Source organism: Meles meles, chromosome 2, assembly GCF_922984935.1.
Source record: "Meles meles chromosome 2, mMelMel3.1 paternal haplotype, whole genome shotgun sequence".
In the NCBI taxonomy this organism is placed as follows: Eukaryota; Metazoa; Chordata; class Mammalia; order Carnivora; family Mustelidae; genus Meles; species Meles meles.
In genome coordinates, this window is record NC_060067.1 from 147,398,055 (window position 1) to 147,422,604 (window position 24,550).

Sequence of the window (24,550 nt, forward strand, 5' to 3'; positions counted from 1 at the left end):
AAGCAGAATCCTATTATCCTCACAGGCAATTCCGTTCAGTTATTTTCAGGGCAGTTACCATTCATAACTTAAACAGGCTCAATTATGGTATTAATGAAAATTTCAGCACTGAAGGACATTGTCTTTTTGTTTTTTACAAATTTATTCTAATTAATTACCTCTACTGCAGGAGTGAGAGGCCAGCATTGCTTGATATAGTTCCCATTTGGAGGCCTTGAAACATTTATGCCTGAACAAAGTCATACTCAATCTACTTTTTCTGTTAAATTTTACTGAAAGATAATAGCTACCTTTTGTATGCATGTCAGATTTTACAAAGTATATGTATGCACTTAATCCTTTTTTTTTTTTTAAGATTTTATTTATTTATTTGACAGACAGAAATCACAAGTAGGCAGAGAGGCAAGCAGAGAGGGAGGGGATGCAGGCTCCATGCCGAGCAGAGAGCCCAATGCAGGACTCTATCCTAGGACCCTGGGATCATGACCTGAGCTGAAGGCAGAGGCTTTAACCCACTGAGACACCCAGGAGCTCCTGTATGCACTTAATTCTTTTGATTTCTGTAGTGATATCAATTCACATACTATTATGCCCAGTTTACAGATAAAGAAGCTGAAGTTCAGAAAAACTAGTACAGTAGTGGAAAGGAGTCACTGATGAGGAATGGTGCTTGTATATGGCGATTGTATAGGACAGATTTATGGGCTCCATCAACAACGCATTAACTTCTGGTGCAGCTGGGTGTTCTATACTTCTCTGCTCAGACTGAGAACTTACTCTTTGAATTAATATATAACAAACATTTTCTGGGTACTTGCTATGAGACATGGTATATGCGTTAGGTGATCCCTTTGATGTATTATTATATACATTTTATTTAATTTTCTAAGACTTGAATTAATATTTGTACAGAAAGATGCAGGTATTATTATATGCATCTTATGAAAAACTAGGGATTCAGAGAGATTAAGCAATTTGCCCAAAATCACAGAGCCCAGCAAGTCTAAGTGTAAAGCTTTGCCCTCTAAAGCTACTTCTGTATCTGTTCTGTTTGCTGCTTGGGGGAGGGACATGGGGGACCAACGACAGCCTCCTGGGGCTCTCCAAAATTTGACCTCTTTTTCTGTACCCAATCCCGTATCCTATAATGAGCCTTACCTTAGATGTTTCTTTTTTTTTTTTAAATTAACATATAATGTCTTATTTGCCCCAGGGGTACAGGTCTGTGAATCATCAGGTTTTACACACTTCACACGCACTCCCTGTAGCACATATTCTCCCCAATGTCCATAACTCAACCATCCTCTCCCAACCCCCCTCCCCCCTGAAACCCTCAGTTTGTTTCATGAGATTAAGAATCTCTTATGGTTTGTCTCCCTCCCTATCCCATCTTGTTTCATTTATTCCTTTCCTATCTCCCAAGCCCCCCACGTTGCCTCTCAACTTCCTCATGTCAGGGAGATCATATGATAGTTGTCTTTCTCTGATTGACTTACTTCGCTCAGCATAATACCCTCTAGTTCCATCCATGTTGTTGCAAATGGCACGATTTCATTTCTTTTGATGGCTGCATAGTATTCCATTGTGTGTGTGTGTGTGTGTGTGTGTATGTGTGTGTATCTCACATCTTCTTTAGCCATTCATCTGTTAATGAACATCGAGGTTCTTTCCATAGTTTGGCTGTTGTGGATGTTGAGATGTTTCTCTAATGAGGTTCATCTCTTTTTCCCCACTCCCCAAATGTGTGCTGCCATGCCATGTTCCCACTGGACTTGAAATATGCCCTCTGTCATCTCCTTCCCCATCAAATGCCTTTATCCTTAATGAACAATTCAATCTTCCTCATCCATGACATGTGTCTCTGTGACTGTCTTACATACTCCTTGGCTTCCCACAACATAGTCCACTTCTACCATACCTTGTGATTCTGTTTTCCAAATGTTTCATATTTGTATTTTATTTCTGCACCAAGACTTCATCTGCTGCTTTGTGTCCTGGCACAGTTCCAACAAGCCCAGTTCAGTTCATAGACACACAAACACACGTGTTGAATATACTCTTGGCAAACTAAATCATAGTTCCTCTTTATCTGGGCCTGCCCCCATGGTCACCTCTTTTATTGGTACATTCACAAAAGAATCCCTAATATTATAACTATAAGGAAAACAGTTATAAGACACTATTTTTATTTTTAGGAAATGAGGCTAGTCAGCTGAATATAATATCTATAGGCTTTCTGTTGTCTGGACAAATCAGTCTTGGCCAAATTTTCGCGAGCTTATGAGGTTTACCTGTTTAAGGTGCTCACTGAGGGCAATTCTCAAGCTGCCGTTCCTTCTGTTTAACATCTCACAGGTCATAAGGGTGTAGAAGATAGCAGTGCACACCAAGGGCATGCAGAAATAGAACCCGAAGAGCCACCAATCCTTTACATCTTGGTAAAACTGTAAGGTGAAGAAAAGGGAGAGAAACAGAGGGCTATTATAATCTAAACTTACTGGGCTGTACCTCTGATGGCTTCAAAATCTTCATGCCTGCCTGTATGTTTCTATGTGCACACCCTCTGGTTGTGGCAAAGGGCTTGCGGCGTGACACTCAAAACTTAATTCAATTGGAAACTCCAAAAATCATCCTGGATTTATAAAAGCCCATGAAGGAATGGCACTTCGAAATAAATGATCCTGACAAAGATACTTATTATGAACTGAAGCTGGTTTTAATTACACAATGGGAGAGCCCTAATCAAGAAAAAGATTCCCCTTCCAAAGCTCATAAAGCATGATTTTGAGACATACAGAATATGTATTTATCTTTACTTATTGATGAGCCTCAAAATTTTGCTAGTGCCTGGTTTCCTCTTGACTGGTGGTTAAAGTGTACTTAATGTGAGTCTTGTTTGGTAACAACGAAGGTTATGAATGGCTTATCTGTGCAGCTCTGGGTACTGGGAGTTAACCCTTTGCCTGGTATGCTTGCTATGTGACCTTGCAGCCCGCCAGTTTGAGCCCTCAAAAACCATGCCCTTTCTCACTCTTTAATACTTATCACCTGGAAACTATTGAGGCCGAGTATCTTATCTGAAGCCATAGTTAGCATTATCTCCTTGTGCCACAGGCTTTGCAAATAGAGGATTATTCAGTTTTATGTGTTTTTAAAGGGGAAAATTTAGTACCCTATAAAAATGGAAATTAGAGAATTATATCTACATTCTTCCTTCCACTAAATTAATCGCTAACTTAGAAATGCTTTTCTCTGTGTTCTTTCTCCAGATTGTTTATTTAGGAAGGATAATGCGGCCTCCTGTATCATCTCAGTTCCCACAGTAAAAAATAATCATGCTGCTCTGTGAAAAACTGGACAGTTGCTGAATATAGAAAGAGGCCCAGTAGGCTACATTTGTAACATGTCTATTAAAATAATCTATAAATGGCTCCTGAGGAAAAAAAGTTCTGGGCAGAGGTTCTTAACTGTTCTTATGCCACTGACCCCTTTGAACGTCTGGTGAAACTGTAATCCTTTCTGAGAATAACACTTCCGTATGCGTAAAAGTAAGATTACAGTGGTAACCACTTACATTGAAACACAGCTATTGAAATAGTAAAAAGAATCTGATATAGAAATAGAGGTGTTTATTAACAAGTTAAGGGAAAAATCTAATGGTGGTTCTAATAACTATCAGAAGTTGAAAAGTGATGAGCATAAATGATATTTCAAGATTATCCAAATGTTATTGTGACAAGAAAATGTCTATTATTCCTATTACTAGAAATATGGTTCTGTTAAATGTGCTTGTGGTTCATTGCCTACATTCATAATAGAAGGAAATGATAAATTCCAGTTAGAAGTTAGTGAAAATAAATATGTAATTTCTTTTCCATTTAAGTTCACAGACCCCTGAATTCTATCCTAAAGTTACTATAAACTACCAAAGGCGTTGGTTTATTCAGATGTATTCATACAAATATCTCCCTCTCCACATCACAGTGTAGAAGATTTCAGTACTGAAGTAAAAAAATGAAAACACACACACACACAAACAAAAGAAAACAAAACAAAGGAAAAAAAAAATCAGAACTCTTTACCACCACCACCTCCCCCTTCCAGATGCATTGCTGACTGGGTATGAATACCGCAGAAGCAGCTGCAGAGGGTTTGGAAGCTGACCCCTAAGGGGTCTGGGTGGAGCCCCTGCCCCCTCCAAGGCACAGGCCTGTAGAGAAAGGGGTCACACATTTCTTTTGAAATAATGTCATCAGCCAGGGTATGAAGGGAACTCCCTCCACTCTAGGTTAGAGGAAAGTTGAGGAGGAAAGAATGGAACACAAACTGGGGAATAAAATGAGAAAAAAGGAACAAGAGGAGAAAAAGAATATGGAAACTTCAGACTTGGAATGGAATGTAAAAAAAGATCAGTTTAAACTCCTACCTTTTACTGAAACCCTAAGGTAGCCAACCTTTGCTCGCCCACTCTTAGAGACTTGTCTTTGCGAAACAGCCCTTTTCATTTTGCCTGGTTCACATGATTAGTAAGCCCCTTCTTATATCAAGACTCTTCTCTCGGAACACTTTAGTCTGGAATATCTAGATGGCTTATTCCCACTGCCCAAATTCTGGTAACCTCCTGCCATCATCTTTGTTCTTTCATTTTGGAGACTGACTTAATAAAAAGGTCAGTAGATAAACAGAATACCTTCATTTTGCCATTGCCAGTTTAGCAGTTTTCAAGAGCACTTTTAAATTTAAAATAAGAATTTCCAAAGAGGAAAACTGGGCAACTGTAAAATCACTAAATTTGTGAATTTTCCAAGTTAGGAAAACATACCTGGAGATGTCTGTAAATGATTAAATGTGGAATCTGAGCTGCATGAAACCTACATCAAAGCACTAAATTATGCCGGTTTAAGAGAAGTAGTTATCTTTTTGGTTTTTCTCCTCCTTCCACATTTGACTAGTTTGGTAAAGGAAATACGCATTTTAAACATGTTTTCCAATACACTCAATTACATAATTAAAGTCTGCAGAAAAACATTAATGTGGTCAGGTGTATTAAATGAAGATGGAATTCGCCTAACTAAAACACTTTAAAAAAAGTTCTGCAAATTTATATTATTTGTATAATACATGCAGAATTTGTACGACCATAAGTACCTGTAAGTATGGCTTCCTACTTTAAGTTAATAAATCTATCTTTTAAAAAAATGTGAGCATTGTGCATTTGCCCAAGTAACATAAAATGCCTATCAGCATGCCTGTCAGATGGAAATTGTTGTGCTGTGTTGCTTATTATAAAAACAAATAGCACACCGATCTTTTTTTCTCTGTTTCTTTCAGTACATGTGCTACTGAAGTGAGTACTGAGTATGTTTGTTTTAGACTCTGAGTTGTTTGGTGCAGAACAGTCCTGTCTACGATTGTGCTATAAGAGTGAAAACAAGATAGTTTTGTTCAAGAAGCTAAACCCTGCCATAACGTGTACTTTTCATGCAGCTGAAGAATATGTGACCAAACTAAAAGAGTAAACCACGCAGGGCACTGTCTTGGCGATGATAAAATAAAAATGAAGACCTCCTCCCCCTCCCCCAGTTAATTCCCTTTATACTCTCCATACCTCCATGAATTTTGACGTGGCATTGAGCATACAGGTTTTGTGCTGTTCACCCTTGTATTCAAAGGGCACCATGACAAAGCCGATAGCTTCAGGGATGGCCAGGATAAAAGAAAGGATCCAGATGGAGACTATCTCAATGGCAGTGATCAAGGGAATCCCAATTCCCTGAACGCGACTCCAGGAGGCAACTGCTCTGTACCTGAAAAAAAGGGGGGGTGGAAGGGGGTGGTGGTGGAAAGCAGTCGTTACAAAATTTATAATTTATTTAAATTAAAGAAATTAGAAATGCTGGAAAGATCTTTCCCTTGGCCAATGACGAATCATTGGCTTTTTATCACTTTCTGTGAGTCCTGATGTGAAAAATAAGTGGGATCCTTAAGAGTTTCATCCCTTTGGGAATCAGTTGCTTCAGCAGGCCTAAGTCTGAAATCTTCATTTGGGGTTCAGCAAAATCTTGTGACAGTTTATAATGTGGCAGCATCAGATAGATTTGCCCATGTTTTTTTTTTACACTGGAGGAAAAACTGTATGATGGAAGGAGTAGTGAAAGCTGCTGGTACTCATTAAGGTTGTATCTTATTCCTCTTTATATATTAAAAAAGAAACTTGAGGGAGGTGGGCAGGGATGGTCTAGCTGGGTGATGAGCCTTAAGAAGGGCACTTGTTGGGGCCCCTGGGTCGCTCAGTGGGTTAAGCCTCTGCCTTCAGCTCAGGTCATGATCTCAGGGTCCTGGGATCGAGCCCCCCCCGCATTGGGTTCTCTGCTCAGCCGGGAGCCTGCTCTCCCCCCCCCCCCCCCGCCCCCTGCCTGCCTCTCTGGCCTATGTGTGATCTCCGTCTGTCAAGTAAATAAACAAAATCTTAAAAAAAAAAAAAAAGGGTGCTTGTTGTGATGAGCACTGAGTGTTATATGTAAGTGATGGACCACTGAATTCTACTCCAGAATCCAACTTTGCACTGTATGTTAACTAACAAGAATTTAAATTTTAAAAAAAGAAACTCAAAACGTTATCTCTGAGGTAGATCTAGATACCCTTAAGTGAGTAGTAGCCATAGATAGCCCATCATCTTCTCCTTTCTTCTATTCTCACTGTACAACTGGTGCAGTAGCCTTGTACCACGTGACAGTTTTAGTAAGTAAATATTTCTGGTAAATATCAAAGAATAACTGTATCTCTCCCATTATGGTCCTGTGTAGAACAGGTAAAATGGAGTTAAATGTACCTTGGTTCCTAATCTTTAGGGAAGATTCCTAATAGAAAACAATGGTTCACCTCCTACACTGTTGGTAGGAATGCAAGATGGTGCAACCGCTCTAGCATAGAGGTTCCTCAAAAAGTTGAAAATAGAGCTACCCTATGACCCAGCAATTGCACTACTGGGTATTTACCCTAAAGATACAAATGTAGTGATCTGAAGGGGCACATGCACCTGAATGTCTATAGCAGCAATGTCCACAATAGCCAAACTATGGAAAGAACCTAGATGTCCATCAACAGATGAATGGATAAAGAATATGTGGTGTATATATACAATGGAATACTATGCAGCCATCAAAAGAAATGAAATCTTGCCACTTGGGATGATGTGGATGGAACTGGAGGGTATTATACTGAGCGAAATGAGTCAATCAGGGAAAGACAATTATCATATGATCTCCCTGACATGAGGAAGTTGAGAGGCAACGTGGGGGGCTTGGGAGATAGGAAAGGAATAAATGAAACAAGATGGGATTGGGAAGGAGATAAACCATAAGAGACTCTTAATCTCACAAAACAAACTGAGGGTTGCCAGGGGGCGTGGGGGAGGGAGAGGGTGGTTGGGTTACGGACATTGGGGAGGGTATGTGCTACGATGAGTGCTGTGAAGTGTAAACCTGGTGATTCACAGACCTGTACCCCTGGGGCTAATAATACATTGTATGTTAGTAAAAAAATAAAAATTTTTTTTTTAAAAGAAAACAATGGTTCATACCAAAATACAGAACATAAATGTAACAGAACAATAATGTCAATCAAAAAACAAACATTAAGAAATTGTTTACCTCATTTTTTACTTCAATATTTTTGTGATAGTAATCACATTTCAATGTTAAGTCTAGAGAGGGTTAGGTTTTGAAACTCTGCTTTGACCTGAGTGATGGTCTGGTGCTAATGACTTTTAGACCTTATTAAGATGGGACCTGTGACGTGGTATGACATTTTTGGCTTCATTCTTGAAATGTTTTGGGGTTTTTTTGCTGTTGTAATAGGAAGGAAACATTCTCTTTTTATAGCTTTCATTAGATAATGCCGAAAGAAGACTGTAAAACAGACCAAGGCATTGAGGACAGGTGCACACGGGTTTGTAGGACACATGACTTAACATCAAAGATTTGTGAAGCCAAGGGAAGCTACCCATATCCCTTATATTTAGTGTTCCATCTCAGTACATCCATGAAAACGCAAGTAATAGAAATTATGTTACCTAGTTTTTCACTGTAGCTTAGAATCCATAGTTTGGGTTTGCAGGATGATGCCACGTGGCATAGATACAGCATGATTTATTGAGAAATTGTTTTGCATAAGATTTTTAGGGTAAACAAGATTGGTGTACAATACGAATCTTAAGAAAAAGTCTGGATTAGTTCAGAAGAGAATAAAATACAGCTATGGAAACAGACCAAGAAAATCCTTTCACGATATAGCCAAGGTTGCATTTTTAAATTTATGGTTATTTCCAGTGGGATAAACACTGCTATTTATTTTGCTTTTCATTTCTGTTTACTTTTTTTTGTTGCCTTATTAGACTGGCAGCCTGATGTCCAGTAAAAGCTAAAAGGAATGGAGACAGGATGTCTATATCCTGAGGCTGTGAGTTATATCTATTTCTTTTCCCTCTTGCCTTAGATCAACTATCAGGAAAGGTGATTTAAATAAAATGCTTTATCTCCTAAGGGAGTGAGAAAGCCAGATTTCTTAGGCAGGATAGGAGATAGAAGATGGTTTGAGTCTGTGTCCCGGCCCTGGGTTCTCTCTTCTGGCTCTGACTCTCCTTTCATGTCTCCCCTATTTTCATGCAGCAAAAGGACATCATACCACCGGGAGAATAAGGAGAAACTAAGTCTGACTCTAAATAAAAATGAAGCTTTCCAGAAAACCACTTTCATGTTTCTTGACTTAGGACAAACCTTTGAGAACATCATAGAGACCAGTGAGCAATTACGTGAAATGCTGGGATGAAGAAGTGACATTGGCTTTTGAATTTGAGGCTTATCAAACAAAACTGCCTTATTAATCGTCTCTGCAACTTTTCCAGGTATCTAATTATACATCATTCCTGGAGCATTTGTCAAGAGTTTTATCTTTTCATAGCCTTCTTCCCCAGGCAATTTTTAACTACAAGTTAGATCTGTACCCAGACCTTTTTACTGGTCTGACTGACCCTGTCATTTTCCACTTTAAACATGACAGTTAACCTTACAAAGAACAGCATTGAATTCCCCTTCCATTCTGCTCCGTCCTTTTTACCCCCAAACAAACTCTTAAGTAACATCTGAAATATGTCGTTTATGGCATACAAAAATGCCTATTTTAATTGTTGGTAATGGCTGGTTAGTCCTATTTTGCTGGGAAAAATTCATGCATGTTAGAAGTATATTACTGTAGTGTCAAAAATTTTTTTTCACTGATAAAGCTGAGGAGAGGTCAATATTGTTTCTAAATTTCTTCAGTCTTTTCTGAAATTCCTGTTTATCTTTTTCTTAAGTGACTAAGGATGCAAAGTAAAAGTCAATGAAAGTTAGATTTGAGGAGTAACTAGTGAAAATATAGAGGAGGCAGTCCATAGTCAATATTTACAATGAAAGCTCATCTTTTCTGGGGCAAGTCATGGTTTCCTCTTACTCTCTTATTTACCTCATTTAGATTAAAAGCTGATCGTGAAACAGCAAGATTTTTTTCTTTCAACTTTCTGTATTCCATATTCATTGAATAATCAATAAGGTAATAATGAAATTGTATAGAACTTGGATATATAGTTCCCCTTATTATTTTCTCTCAAAATAACAACTCTGAAATGAGAGATAATTATACTGAAAACACATTTTAAAAATCATGGGAACTCTTCCTGAACTGTAGTTTGATTCACTCAGCTCACAAAAGGAAGGCAGGGATTCCTAAACTGCAAATTGTTTTGTAATAGGTTGCAATTTCCCTCTTTTTATTTCTTGTTTTAGTTTTATTATTTTACAGAAGGATTTTCTGAAAGAAAAAAAAGGAAAGAGGGATTTTCTTATTTTTTAGTAGAATATAATGCAACCAAATCAAGACCCAAAGCAAATAGTGTCTTCTGGAATTAAGTGTGAATGATTCATTCCCTAGGGTGAAAGCTTTTGAACTGGAAAAGTCAAAATAGATTCCCTACACTCAGGTCCCAAAGCTTAGAGTCAGTACCAAATGAAATGTAAAATAATAAAGAAAGGACCCAGGGAACAAAGAATGTTGAGTTTATTACCAAGGAAAACCTGAATTAAGGCAGATTTTTGTGGGAATGGAATTTTATAATGGTTTATTGTCTTGATCTAAAACTGAGCCCACGTCTTAATGAAGTAGACTTTTGATGCCATTTTTTCTTTCCTTCTTTTAACCAAGAACAGTTATTGGATATACAGCTGATAATTTGTGATGGGACATTATTTCATTTTTCTCCAAGCACGAGATGGGAGTGGGGAAGATGTGGTAAGATGAGGTGAGCCTACACCTGACATGGGAACTTATGACTGATTCCCTCCATCCACTCCATGCCCCAACCCACCTCAGCCCCTGACAGGTAGAGTTTCTACTGGGGAGAATGAAATTGTGCAAAGTGGTTGCTTGAGATTCCCCCAAGGAAGAAAGAGAGGGAAGAGCAATGCGGGGTTTTGATGGTTTAGGGGATTTAGGCATTCTGTAGCCTAAATATCTTCATGCATTTCCTTCTCCCTTGTCCTCAGGTTGCCATCTTCACGAGTGTGAAGACTTCTAAGGGGCCTTATTCTTCACATCTGCGCACCATTCCCTTCCTGCCTGAGCCCCTGTGGAACTAAATTATGAATTATGCTTCTCAATCTAGGGATAATTTATTATATAGTATGTCACTAAGGAATAAGTACTTTACAATATTTTTTCAACAAAAAGTTGACTACCTAGACTTATATAAAATATAAAATGAACACTATAGCTGTGCCACATAACATGACGTACAAAATATGCTCTAAATTTTCTCACAAGAAAATATATCTCAAGGGTGACAATTTGCCTACATTGCTTACTAAAGCAAGCAAATTCTATCTTCTCTCTTTTAAAACATGTATGTATGTATGTATGTATTTGTATTAAGGTATAATTGACATAAAACATTCTATCAGTTTCAGGTATATAACACAATGATTCAGTATCTGTATACATTGTGAAATGAGCACGACAATAAGTCTAATGAACATCCCTCACCACAGTTACAGAATTTTGTGTGTGTGTGATGAGGACTTTTGAGATTTAGTCCCTTAGAAATTTTGAAATATGTAGTACAGTATTAACTATAGTCACCATGCTTTACATTACATGCCATGGTTTATTTATTTTATAACTGGAAGTTTGTACATTTTGACCCCCAAAGCCACTTCACCCCCACCACCCTGCCCTTTGGAAGCCAGTAATCCATGCTATCTATGAGCTTGTTCTTGATTTGTTTTGCTTGTTTTGTTTTTTTAGATTTTCTATATAAATGAGATCATAAGTATTTGTCTTTCTCTGTCTCACCCATTTCATTTAACGTAATGTCCTCAAAGACCATTCATGTTGTCACAGATGGTAAGATCCATTCTTTTTTACCACTGAATAATATTCCATTGTTTATACGTGCCACATCTTCTTTATCCATTCATCCATGGATAGACATGAGTTGTTTCCACATCTTGGCTATCATGAATAATGTGGCAATAAAGATAAGGCTGCTCATATCTTTTCCCCTGAGATCATGACCTGAGCCGAAGGCAGCAGCTTAACCCACTGAGCCACCCAGGCACCCAGTGTTTCCATTTTCTTTGGATAAACACCCAGAACTGGAATTGCTAGGTCATATGGCAGTTCTATTTTTAATTTTTTGAGGAACTTCCATACTGTTTTCCACAGTAGCCACACCAATTTACATTCCCACCAATAGCGCACAGGGTTCGTTTTTCTCTGCATCCTCGCCAATACCTGTTGTCTCTTGTCTTTTTGATACTAGCTATTCTGACAGGAGTGAGATGATATTACACCATGGTTTTGATTTGCATTTCCCTGATGATGAGTTCTTCCTCTCTTTTGGCTTCTCTTTTTATCCATGCCCCTTAGGAGATTATATTCACATGTCTTAAAAAAGATGTTATTATTTATAGGGAACAAGAATTGTCCTTGTCTTCATTCTGTTTCTCATTCTTTTTTGTCATATGCTGATCTTGTCCAACTTTTTGGCTTTTGGTTGGATGTTTCCTCAGAGGTGCAGTTTTCTTTTAGAAAGCTGGGTTCCTCTTTCCCAGCCCTCATTATTGTCCTGATTCTTTTTTTTTTTTTTTTTAAGAATTTATTCTTATATTTATTTGACACAGAGAGAGAGAGAGAGCACAAGCAAGCAGAGTGGCAGGCAGAGGCAGAGAGAGAAGCAGGCTCCCTGCTGAGCAAGGAGCCTGATGAGGGACTTGATCCCAAGACCCTGGGATCATGACCTGAGCTGAAGGCAGACGCTTAACTGATGAGCCACCCAGGTGTAACCTATTGTTCTGGTTTTTAAAGCCTTTGGGACAAAGTTTAGTTTTTTAATAAAATGATATTTTTCCAAATAGGATGGTTTTTGTAAAGGCACTAATAGGGATAGAGGCAGCTCTGGGCTGGGCACCTGCATGTGTTTCTCCACATACAGAAGCTTCCGTGGTCATGTTTATGTGTCTATATTGCTTACGCTTTAGAGCTGCCTGCCCATAGAAAATAAACCTTGATATAGAACACAGGTCACAGGAATAAGCTGCATAACTGAGATAAATAAAACGTATAAAATAGCATAGAGTAAATAAGGCAAATGGGTAACAGGCAATAAAAGTAAACATACTTTCAGAATTTTTTTCTACTCCTAGAACAACATTGCAAACACCCATCATCCCATCCTGAGATATAACTACTGCTAATATTCGTCATGTTGTCTTCAAGGAATTTTATATTCATATACCTACACACGTCAGTTACATTTAGCCTCCTTCTCCATTGGCCTAACATGGGGTAATAAGATTGCTATATTTTCTTGTAAATAATTTTATAAAGCACATTTTTGTGCATGAATTCTCTGTTCAAATTTTTTAGATTGTTTTCTTAGAATCAATCCTTAAAATTGTAATTGCTGGGTCACAAGACAAAAGCATTTGTACGATTTTACCTTCCTGAAGGGCTGTTTAAATCTCTACTCCCACTGAGAAACATGTTTTCTTAGCTGAAATCTCTTTGATTACATGGACATTATTCATATGTTAATTAATCATTTAAGTTTCTTCTTTGGTATTTTTATAGTCATGCTCTTTTTATATGGAAGTCTTATGATTTTAATTACTATCTGTGTGGCCTCCTTGATTACCAAGAATATTAGCATTTTGTAGTAGCTTTTTTTTTTTTTTTAAGATTTTATTTATTTATCTGACAGGGAGAGATCACAAGTAGGCAGAGAGGCAGGCAGAGAGAGAGGAGGAAGCAGGCTCCCTGCGGAGCAGAGAGCCCGATGCGGGGCTCGATCCCAGGACCCTGAGATCATGACCTGAGCCGAAGGCAGCGGCTTAATCCACTGAGCCACCCAGGTGCCCCCTGTAGTAGCTTTTGTAACAGGTATTTGCTGCAAATATTTCCCCCAGCTTCTTGTTTAATTTATTTTTTCTAAATTTATGAATGCTTGATCTTCATGCTTTAAAGTTTTATGTCCTGAAATCCTTTTATAATTATGTCAGAATTTATTTATTTATTTTTTTAAATATTTTTATTTATTTGACAGAGAGAAATCACAATTAGGCAGACAGGCAGGCAGAGAGAGAGGAGGAAGCAGGCCCCCTGTGGAGCAGAGAGCCCGATATGGGGCTCGATCCCAGGACCCTGGGATCATGACCCGAGCCGAAGGCAGAGGCTTTAACCCACTGAGCCACCTTGGTGCCCCTATGTTCAGAATTTATACCACCTTTTTAAGTTCAAAAAGTCTTCCTTTACTAGTGATCAAAAAGATATTAGTCTATTTTCTTCTATATGGCATAAGTTTTTACATGCTGGAGCGTAGGGGTTAACAAGGTGGACAACTTATAGTTGATTACTGCCTTGGTCACCAAATGGCCTTGGTTAATCTCTTCGGACCTCAGCTCCCTCATCTGTAAAGTGAGGGTGATTACAGAACCATCACAAGCTGGTGTCATAAGGACTAAGGACAAGAACTGCTGTAAAGCATTTTTAACATGGTTTAGCACATATTTATACTCAGTAAGTGGTCACTATTATAAATATTACTATTGACATATAGTAAAAGATAAGACTTTAACATGCTTTTCTCCCCAGACAGCTAAATAGCACGATTTTTCCTTTCCCCATTATACTCAAAGTGATTTCAGTCTATATTACACTCTAATACACTGTAACACCTGTTTCCAGATTTCCCATTTATTTCTCAGTATATTTATATGTATGTGCCACACTGTCTTTTTGTTTGCTTGTTTGTTTTTAGATTGTGGAGGAGGGAACAGAGGGAGAGGGACAGAGAGAATCCCAAGCAGGCTCCACACCCAGCATGGAGCCCAGTGCAGGGCTCGATCCCAAGACCCTAAGATCATGACCTGAGCCAAAATCAAGAATCAGATGCTTAACTGACTGAGCCACACAGGTGCCCCTGTGCCATACTGTTTTCAATACTGTAGCTTTATAACATTTAGCACTATTATGTGGGAAGAGTATGCATGTAGGAAACATAATTCTTTTTTAAACTATAATGATTATTTTCTCTTTCTTTTCCCCACAGGGATTCTAGAATTATATTGTAATTAAAAATTTAATTAGATTTTGTAATAAGCATATACAGCCACATCTCTAAATATACAACTTGATAAATACAGGAAACATTTTACACTTATTAGTAATGTCACAGATATAATTTAAGTGCTTTAATTTTTAGATACTACACCACTTCGGTTACAAGATGAAATAGTGCTTTTGGATGCTAGGAATAGGAACAGCAGAGTGTGAACTCATTAGTGAATAAAATCCAGAATACAAATGCTTACTCAGTTTCTTAGGACATGGCCACAGGTTACATAGTCAATTATTTCGTCCAGTGGAAGTGACCCAGTGGCCCCTTCCGCTCCGTAAATGTGTAAATACAGTGGCCCCTAATGCCTGCTATGATGCAGAAGAAAAGCACACAGACCTCAGGTTTTCCTGGAAACAACTGAGAATAGTAAAATGAGTAAAGCAGAAATGCTCTCTGATCTCATGTTTATCACTGCATCAGCAGCAATTCTGTCATTAGCATCATGACACTTTAAACTACTATAGGAATTTTTGTGTGCTGTAATTTCAGCAATACATTCTTTTGCAATACACTTATTTTTAAGAACACTGCTAAACTTTTTGCTTTGTGGTTCACAGGTATTATAGGCATACGTGGTGTAATATATAATAAGGATCCATGATAATTTTCATCTACTAAGGGAATGAGTATTTTTATGTTTTAATAATAATGATTTGGTCCCCCAAAGTGATTGCAGGTGATAGATAACAGAATGTCTGTAAAGGCTTAAATGTTCTTTAAGAAAAGGAGTCTTTTATTTCTATGATGGTGGGACTCAGGCGCTCTGACAGAGTGATTGCCAGAATGTGAGAGAGCAAAAGTGGAAACCTCTTCTAAATTGTGGGAGATCAATTAAGTGGGACATTAAAGAGCATTTGCATAGGAAAATATTCAATATAAAGGGACGCCATAGAACGTGTTATATGGTTCCTAACTTCATTCTTTATAGTTACTGCTATGAAAGTTAGGAGGTGCTGAAAATATCGTCTAGAAGGATTCCTTTAGAGAAGTCTTGGCATCCCTGTTTGAGGAGAATTCCAGAAAGACTTGGAGAAACGTGATGGGTTTTTCAGAATCCGATCAAGGGGTGCTTCTGTTGTTGCCCTCTTTTTAAAGACTGTGAAACATTTCAGGCATTCAGAGACACTTTGAGATGAATATAACAATGTTATGTATTCACCACTCAGCTCAAGTAATCAAGTATTATACGTATAACTGAATGATATATTTTCTAATGAGAAGTGTACCATGGAAAATATAGCATTTGCATGTCCTAAAATCTCCTTTTCTGAGGTTCTTTCCAGCCAGTATATTCATTTCTCCTTTGCTGTGATAGGGTGTCAAACAGCTATAACTGGCAAAATGCTCTAGATACACATTGCTGAGCGAAAGATGGCTAATGATCAGCCAATGTGTAAAGTGATTCTAAACAGTAGGGCTAGACTGTTGATATTTTAATTCACTTGAAACTAATTAACAACTGCCCTGTGCACCAACTATCAAGGCTCTTTGACTTCTCTTCTTTTTGAGAAAAATGCTTTTCGAAACCTAACAGGAGTGGAGGGAGAGAACCCCATTACCTGTCAACACTGAGAGCGCAGAGATTGAGTACGGTGATCCCCACCGAGGACTTCTGCAAAAAGGGGAACAGCTTGCAAAGAAATACGCCGAAGTCATTGTGATCAAAAGGCCAGCGGCCCGCCAGAAGCTGAAAGAAGGAGATGCCAGGGTCAGAAACAACAGAGGTAGCATGGAAAACGTGGACACTTACATTCATCCGTTGTGTATTAACACCCAGTGCTCATCACAACATGTGCCCTCCTCAATACCCATCACCCAGCGACCTCATCCCTTCACCCTTTCCCCTCTGAAACCCTCAGTTTGTTTGTTTCCTCCATCAGGGTCCATGGTCTCATATAGTTCATCTCTCCATCTGATTTCTCCCCCTTCATTTTTCTCTTTCTTCTCCTAATGTCCTCCCTGCTATTCCTTATGTTCCATATATGAGTGAAACCATATGATAGTTGTTTTCTCTGCTTGACTTATTTTACTTAGCATAATCCCCCCAGTCCCATCCATGTTGATGCAAATGACCACCTACTTTTCAAAGAGCAGCAAAAGGTTAGGGTTTGGGTGACAGCTTGACTTTTACTAAACCATAAGTAAGCTAGTTTTCAAGTAGAGGCATTGGAAGATTATATTATCTCTAGACAAGTAGCATGGGCTCTGAATGCGAGGTGATGGAGAATTCTGGAAAAAGGAAGTAGTTTAGGATGTACTGACTTGTCAGCAGCTTAACACCTTGGAGTCATTTTGAACTTAACTTTTCCTCTGTACCGATGGGGCTGACTCTGCTTCTCCAGGTGTATCATAAGTGGCCTTTCTTTATTTAGGCTTAAACCTCCCTTTATCCTACAGACAAATGTGGCTACTGGGATCTGTTTGTAGCCTTTGCCTGAAAGTCTTTTCTTAAATGTTGTCAATTTAAAACCTCTGTTGGAAGGAAAAATGGATACCTTCTAGTGGCCATGGCAAGTAGCAAGATCATAAAACCCCCTGTGAGTTGCTGGTATTTATCTAATTAGGTATTATACCAGGAGCATGGGCTTAAATACTAGCTCAGATATTTAAAAGGGGAGACCCTGCTGAACACATGATGCCTTTTAAGAGTAAATATGGTATTGATTTCCTTTCTAATTTTTGCTTAGTGACTCAGAATTGAAACAGATTCCACTCAATAGGAAAAACCGTCCTACTAACTTGACATACCTTTTTTCTCTTTTTTTGCAAAGTACCTATTGCCTTAGTAGCTCTGAGGAGAGCTTTGAATTTCTCTTCTGACATATCTAAAAGATTATGTGAGGTTTAATTTCATGGTCATTAACATAATCCTCATTTTGAGAATTTAGTAACGTAAAATTCTATTTTTATGGCTAAGACCTTGTATGACTTATCTCAGAAATCCTCTCTTTTTAGTCTTCAAACATATTTCCCCTTCATTTTTAAAATTTTTAAAATTTAAATTCAATTTAATTAACTTACACTGTTACTATTTTCAGGGGTAGAATTCAGTGATTCATCAGCTGCTGACAACACCCAGTGCTCATTCCATCAAGTGCTATCTTTCTTTTCAAAGATTTTATTTATTTATTTGAGCGAGACAGACAGTGATAGAGATAGCGAGAGAGAGCAGAAGCAGGGAGAAGAGGGAGAAGCAGGCTCCTGCGGAGCAGGGAACCCAATGCTGGGCTTGATCCCAGGACCCCAGGATCATGACCTGAGTGGAAGGCTGAGCGGAAGGAGGAAGACGCTTAACAGACTGAGCCCCCCAGGCACCCCATCAAGTGCCATCTTTAATGCCCATCAGGCAATTACCCGCCTACCTCCCCTTCAGCAACTTTCAGTTTGTTTCCTGTATATTTCCCTTTCTTTTGAATACTTTTCTGAAAGTATTCTGAATTGAGGAATCCAGTTCTGCCTCTCATCTCTTTCTTTTATCCCTGCACTCTGATGAGTTTTAGTTACTATCTTCTCAGAATTTTTGCATAAACTTTTGTCCAAGGACAATTGGTGGGCTTTTCACAAGAACACTGCCCTAAACTCCTAATGGTTTTCCTGAAACTAACAAATAATTATACCATTGCTGATTGCTGGTTGTTAATGCTTGATACAAGTAAAGATATAAGAGACAAAAACCTGAAAACGACTTTTTATAGAATGAGAGTTTAATATTTTGTCATGCAAGTGCAATTCTACCCTGAAGACTACAGAGATGTAATTAAAATGTGTAGGAATTGTTACAGAGTATACTTTACAGTGACTAAGTTGTTATGGTTGGTTCATTTCAGAAACAGAGGATCCTTATATCCATGTGGATGGATTTCCCAATTCACAGATCCAATAATGAGAGAAAGGACGTTTCTTGCTTAACAAGGGAAACTTCGAAGAAGTCCTATGAGGTTCTAAATGACAAGTGGTAAGAAAAATGATCCAGAGAAAAACACAACTGAGCGTGAATTCTTTCAGGCCCTTCCGATCTCAATTGACTTGTTTCCTTTTTCGTGCTTGGCAAAGCTTTCAACTAGGGTTATATGTAGAAGAAGGACTGAAGGGAAAGATACCACTGAATTGGTGGGCGCCTTAAAAAGATCATAGAATTGTCTTTCTTTGAAATAGAGTTTTGTTATTTTCGCTGTTATTTTTCCTTTCCCCAGGAGTGAGCATCGATTCTTGGAAATTAAAGACAAAGGGAAATGAAATAAATCACTGGACGGGGTACTTGGGTTACTCAGTTGGTTAAGTGTCCAACTCTTGGTTTTGGCTCAGGTCATGATCTCAGGGTCATGGGATGGAGCTCCAAGTTAGGCTCCAGGCTCAGCGGGGAGTCTACTCAGGATTCTCTCTCTCTCTCTTCCCTCCCTCCTCCACAACTCTAAGTAAATAAATCTTAAAAAAAAAAAAATCATTGGAGGAAATTTCCAAACAATCACAGTGCAGAATTCTCTAACCTATATCCACTTTATTCTGAAAGGACGTATGGATAGTAACTGTCCTAATGCAATCGGGGGAAATGAGGGCACTGTCGGGGTCACTTCTTCCTTTTCTGTTTAAAGGTGGCTTCCTCAAAGAGGCCCCATTTTCAGGTAGGTTCTGCTTGTTAATCTTTCTTCATGGAACCAGTGTAGGAGTAATTTTTACATTCCAAGTCTCAGTTTACTCTGTTTTAGTAATAAAGGAATCAAAGAGGCATAGAGTGTAGCTCACCTATGTTTCTCTTATTTAGAAGCGATATCTTAGAACTTCTGAAAGACTACTTGCTGGGAATGCATCCTTGCTCTTATTTACTAGCATTCAAAATTGAAAACAATATTTAAAACGGCAAAAATTAAGCTGTATAAAAACATACAATGAAAAGCAAATCTCCCTTGCAATCAAGACCCCTAAACTCTCTGCCTAAGGGCAACCACTGTTAATTGTTAAATGTTCTTTTCCAGAAAACTTCCTTTGTACACAAAAGCAAATGCCCTTAAAAAAGAGTGGGAACATATGGAAATAATATGTTTTAACAGTTTCTTATGATCTTTTTTGCCTAGTGTACTTTCCTGGAAAGCAGTTCTATTGCCTAATTAAAAGGTTTTGATTTTTAAAAGCACATCAGTGAAAGAATTCAGACTAAGATAGGAAAAAATAAGTAACTATATAGGGTAAATCTAGACCACAGCAAAGGAACTGGTTGATTTCGTTGATGTTAATAAGCCACTATCAATTCAATGAAAGAAAAACCAAACCACTGTGACAAACTGACAAGCTGGATTGATTTAAAGGGTTAATCAGGCACCAGGTAGTCATAGCTTTTTTGTCATACAAAGGCTTATGCTATTATGAACCCTCATATTTATAACTTCCAACGACATCACATAGTCCCTAGCACATAGTAGGTGTTGAATGAATTAATAATCCCCACTCATTAATTCAGGAAAATATTTTCATATTTTGAAATTTGGCAGTACCAATTTTGCCCTGAAAACAAATTCATCTTATAATTTATTTTTTATTTAGAAGTTGTTTATCTGTATCCCAGAGTAATATTTCCAATTCTTTACATTGAAAGAAACCATGCACCTGTCAGTGAGAACACTGTTGTATTTAAGACTTCAGGTTAAAGAGCAGCTGCCACAAATTCTGGAGACCTTGCAGGCTGGGCTGTGATGAGACTGTCCAGCCTGATAAGAACCACAGAGCAGACACTGGGACATGAAGCACATCCGGTGGTCTAACTGCATTCTCAAGTGGATACAGAGGACACGACAGACCAATCTCTGAGACAGGAGAGGGCACCCTGCTGAGTATGGATGCTACTGAAGGATACTTTCCTTGGTTCTAGCCTAGGCGATTTTTTCTACAGTTGAAATATAAAGTTCCCGATCATGACCTGAAAACTAAAGTACCTCTAAATGGCAGAAATTAATGTAGAAATTATGTATGTGTGTGTGTGGCTGATTTGGATTCTGTCCACACCAATACAAAATTGACAGGCTGCATTTTTTAACCTGTCAGAACAGATTTACTGAGGGACTTCTACCACATGGTACACCCATAAGCAACCTGTTTTTAGAATGACTGGATCCAAAAGCAGGATCTCTGTCCACCACTATGTTTAATACAAAGCAATGTCTATGTGGCGGGAACCTTTCAGAAATGTGCATTGTACCTGTTTATGTCAGTTTTCTGGAACACAACAAGCAGAAAGTGAGCAAAAATGTAATGAGCCAATTGGCTGATGTGAAATTTATGCCCTCAAGCTCATGCACTTTCCTTATAGGCAAACTGCCTGAATCTTCACCACGGAATTACTTACTCTTACTTTACACCCTTACCTACTTTACACCTTTACACTCTTACTTTACAAGTTTCCAGGGGATACTGATAGTGCTGGCTCATCAACCATACTCGGAGAACCACTGTTCTAGAAGCACCTTGAGCACAAAATGATAGCTGACCGCCCAGTAGTGCAGGAGGAGCAGAAATAGAATAGGACATAGACATATGAAATCAAAACTCATACTAGTTTAGGGCCTGCATTCCACTACTCCGTCCCGCCAGTAGTCCCTGAAGGCATCAGTACATAAAGGTACAGTTCAATATCAGGTGATTTCACTGAATGTTATAGCCTGATGTTTCAGGACTCACCTGCTTGGCACTATAGAATATGGCTGTTTTTCCCCTCAATTCAACTTAGGTTATGAATGCATAAGACTTGGGTTCGAGTCCAAGAACTACCTGTTACATACAACTAATGAATCAGCGAACACTACATCAAAAAGGAATGATGTACTATATGGTGGCTAACTGAATATAATAATTTTATTATTATTTTTTTAAATATTTTACTTATTTGACAGAGAGAAATCACAACTAGGCAGAGAGGCAGGCAGAGAGAGAGGAGGAAGCAGGCTCCCCGCGGAGCAGAGATCCCGATGTGGGGCTCGATCCCAGGACCCTGGGATCATGACCTGAGCCGAAGGCAGAGGCTTTAACCCACTGAGCCACCCAGGTGCCCCATAATAATAATTTTAAAAACCCCCCAAATCAAGATCTACCTGACCTTGGGTAAACTCATGTAAGTTTCATTTCTGTATTTGTTAAGTGGGGTGGTTCTCATGCCTCCAACAACGGTATGATGACCATCTGTGGGCTCAATCAGAACAATGCATATGAAAGAATTCTCCAAACTGAATCTGTGCCACACAAACATTAGTTATTTTGAATTGCTATAATTTGTAATCATAAATGGAAATGTACCGTTTATGTACAACTTAATGAAAACAAGGATAATAGAAATGAATTTACCCCTCTTTATCTATTCCAGATGTCATCTCTTGCCATTTAATGCTGTTGCTTGAGCATTACTTTTGTTATGGTCATGGCATCTTAATAATGGGATAAATAAAACCAGTGGCACATTTTTTTGTGTGCTAATTTTCCTTCCAGCCCATCCGGAACGGCTGAGGGATTCTCTTCCTCCCTTTGTGCCACTCCACCCAGCCTAGACGGGAACGAGGGATTTATGAGCACAGTCGATAGTCGCTGAAAATCTCAAATTAATTGTTCTCTTCTCCCCAGCATGAATTCTGGTAGTGTCACTTGGACTTGAAGATGATGGACCAGGTACGGGGTTCAAAAAGTGGGATTCTTAGGTTTTCTTCCTTGCTCGGGGAGAGGCAGAGAGAATGGCAGAGAGAGGAGGATGTAGAACTTGAGTAGTCAAATCAGTAGTAAACAAGAATGTCTTCCAATAGCGCAGACTGAGTTAATTATAATGCCTGTGATGCCCAGGACAAGCCTTTAATGTGAACATGTTCTCTGGCTGTTGCAAATCTCAAATTGGATACAATAAAATAAATCACTGTGCGTGACTGAGAATGGATTTTGCTTTTCCTTTATGTTTTAATTGTTTCAGGATTGAGGCAGAGATTTTTTTTTTAAAAAGATTTTATTCAGGGGCGCCTGGGTGGCTCAGTGGGTTAAGCCGCTGCCTTCGGCTCGGGTCATGATCTCAGGGTCCTGGGATCGAGTCCCGCATCGGGCTCTCTGCTCGGCAGCGAGCCTGCTTCCCTCTCTCTCTCTCTGCCTGCCTCTCTGTCTGCTTGTGATCTCTCTCTGTCAAATAAATAAATAAAATCTTAAAAAAAAAAAAAAAGATTTTATTCATTTATTTGAGAGAGAGAGAGAGAGAAAAAAGCATGAGTGGGGGAGTGGTGGAGGGAGAAGCAGGCGGAGAGCCTAACGTGGGGCTCGATCTCAGGACGTTGGGATCATGACCTGAGTCGAGGGCCGACACTAAACTGACAGAGTCACCCGGGTGCCCCACACAGAGTTTTCATAGGAATAAATGAAGTAAAAACCGTGGCTTGTACTTATCCACACAGGTTTTCCTTCAACAGGCCCCTTTTGCCTCCTGACCAGCCCCAAATTTGGAGCATATGATGAATGCAGAGCAGAGCAGCAACTCCATAAAGGTTCACAATTCTGGTGCTGGGGACCCTCAGTGACCTAGGGGGACCCAGAAGCACTTCTTTTTCATTAAAGCAAGTGGCTTTGCATAGCAGTTAAGAGTGGGCCCTGAAGCTCTCCTAGGACTTAAGGCTCTTCTGCTATGTTCCTGTGTGACCCGGGCTTGCTGATTAACCTCACTGCTTTTCAGTTCCTTCCTCTAGAAAATGAAGACTGGGTGGCAGCTACCTCAGAGGATTACTGTAGACAGCAGGTGAGACAATCCAAACAGCAGGATTAGCAGAAGTAAGCCTCTGGAGAAGTGAGCTGTTTGTTATCAGTCGCTGCTGTTTGTCCCGTTTTTCCATGAGGACAGGAAAGAGGATCCTCCGGTCACCAGGCACAGCGTGGTAGAAGACCCAAGCACAAGTGACCTCATTCTCAAGGAAATGACCAGCTGCATGATGAACAGACCTAACAGTCCCGAAGAGCCGTAAGCAACATCCTGTGGCAGCTCAACAGAAGGAGAAGGTGGTCTGGCACAATGGCAGGAGAACAGGATCTGGAGTCTGCCATGGCCCCTGGCATCACTTAGACAAGTGAACTGTGCCTCAGAGAAGACAAGAGATAATAAGAGAATCTATGCCCTCCGGTGGATGTGGGTATGAAATGAATTAATCCAGGCAAAGCACTCAGAAAGGCCTGGCCCAACATAGATCCTAAAGTGTTAGTTCCCCTGAGGCTCTGCTCCCACGACTCTGCTCTCCCCTGGGAAACATGGGATTGTTGCTACTCCTCGCTGCCCGCCATCTTACACTATTGAAATGTCGGGGTTTCCATTTTTGCTGAGGTCTTAACTTTTTAGAATTTGAAATAACATAGCTAGTTAGAATGACCAAGTGGGGACATCTGGGTGGCTCAGTCGGTTAAGCGGCCCTTTGGTTCAGGTCATGATCTCAGCGTCCAGGGATGGAGTCCTGCATTGGGCTCCCGGCTCAGCGGGGAGCCTGTTTCTCCCTCTGCCAGCTGCTCTTTAATAAAATCTTAAAACAAAACCAAAACAAAACAAACAAAAAAATACCAAGTGGAGGAGAGGAAAGAAAAAGAGGAAAAATAGTTTCTGAAACCAGTGTTCCAAAGCCATGAAGGTTCTTCCTTAGAAGAAAGATATGGGCTTATTATCCTCAACAGTCTCGGTTACCTGAAGGCTAGGAATGAAATGTCTCTTTCAAATAACTCTGTTTGCGTAAGGATGCCAATCTAGAAGTGGGGGACCTGAGACTTCTGCTTATTTTGCATGCCGAAAACCGAAGGATCATTGGGTGGAGAAGAATGACACTTCTTTAAAGCAAGAACATTAGAAGGACT

At 39.3% G+C, this 24,550-nt stretch overlaps 1 protein-coding gene and 2 long non-coding RNA genes across 7 annotated transcripts in view; 2 read left to right on the forward strand and 1 right to left on the reverse strand.

Moving 5' to 3' along the window:
• The window catches only part of LOC123935034, a 102,040-nt gene extending 93,141 nt beyond the window's left edge, over positions 1–8,899 (forward strand). For 2 of the 5 annotated variants that reach the window (XR_006816869.1, XR_006816868.1), the window contains one exon: positions 2,356–2,483. This is a non-coding gene — a long non-coding RNA (uncharacterized LOC123935034). Of the gene's footprint in view, positions 1–2,355; positions 2,489–8,669 lie in introns of those variants that run through there. The other 3 variants (XR_006816872.1, XR_006816870.1, XR_006816873.1) reach the window with 3 other exon arrangements.
• The window catches only part of EDNRA (endothelin receptor type A), a 55,061-nt gene that overhangs the window by 7,482 nt on the left and 23,029 nt on the right, over positions 1–24,550 (reverse strand). Inside the window, exons 3-5 of the mRNA XM_045995426.1 lie at positions 16,270–16,397; positions 5,609–5,807; positions 2,292–2,444 (exon numbers count right to left, since the gene is read on the reverse strand). Coding sequence (XP_045851382.1) covers positions 2,292–2,444; positions 5,609–5,807; positions 16,270–16,397 — 480 coding nt within the window. The remainder of the gene's footprint in view (positions 1–2,291; positions 2,445–5,608; positions 5,808–16,269; positions 16,398–24,550) is intronic.
• Positions 16,319–23,844, forward strand: LOC123935045. Its single transcript, XR_006816874.1, has 4 exons — positions 16,319–16,434; positions 18,538–18,665; positions 22,313–22,357; positions 23,394–23,844. It is a non-coding gene; the product is annotated as an uncharacterized LOC123935045 (long non-coding RNA).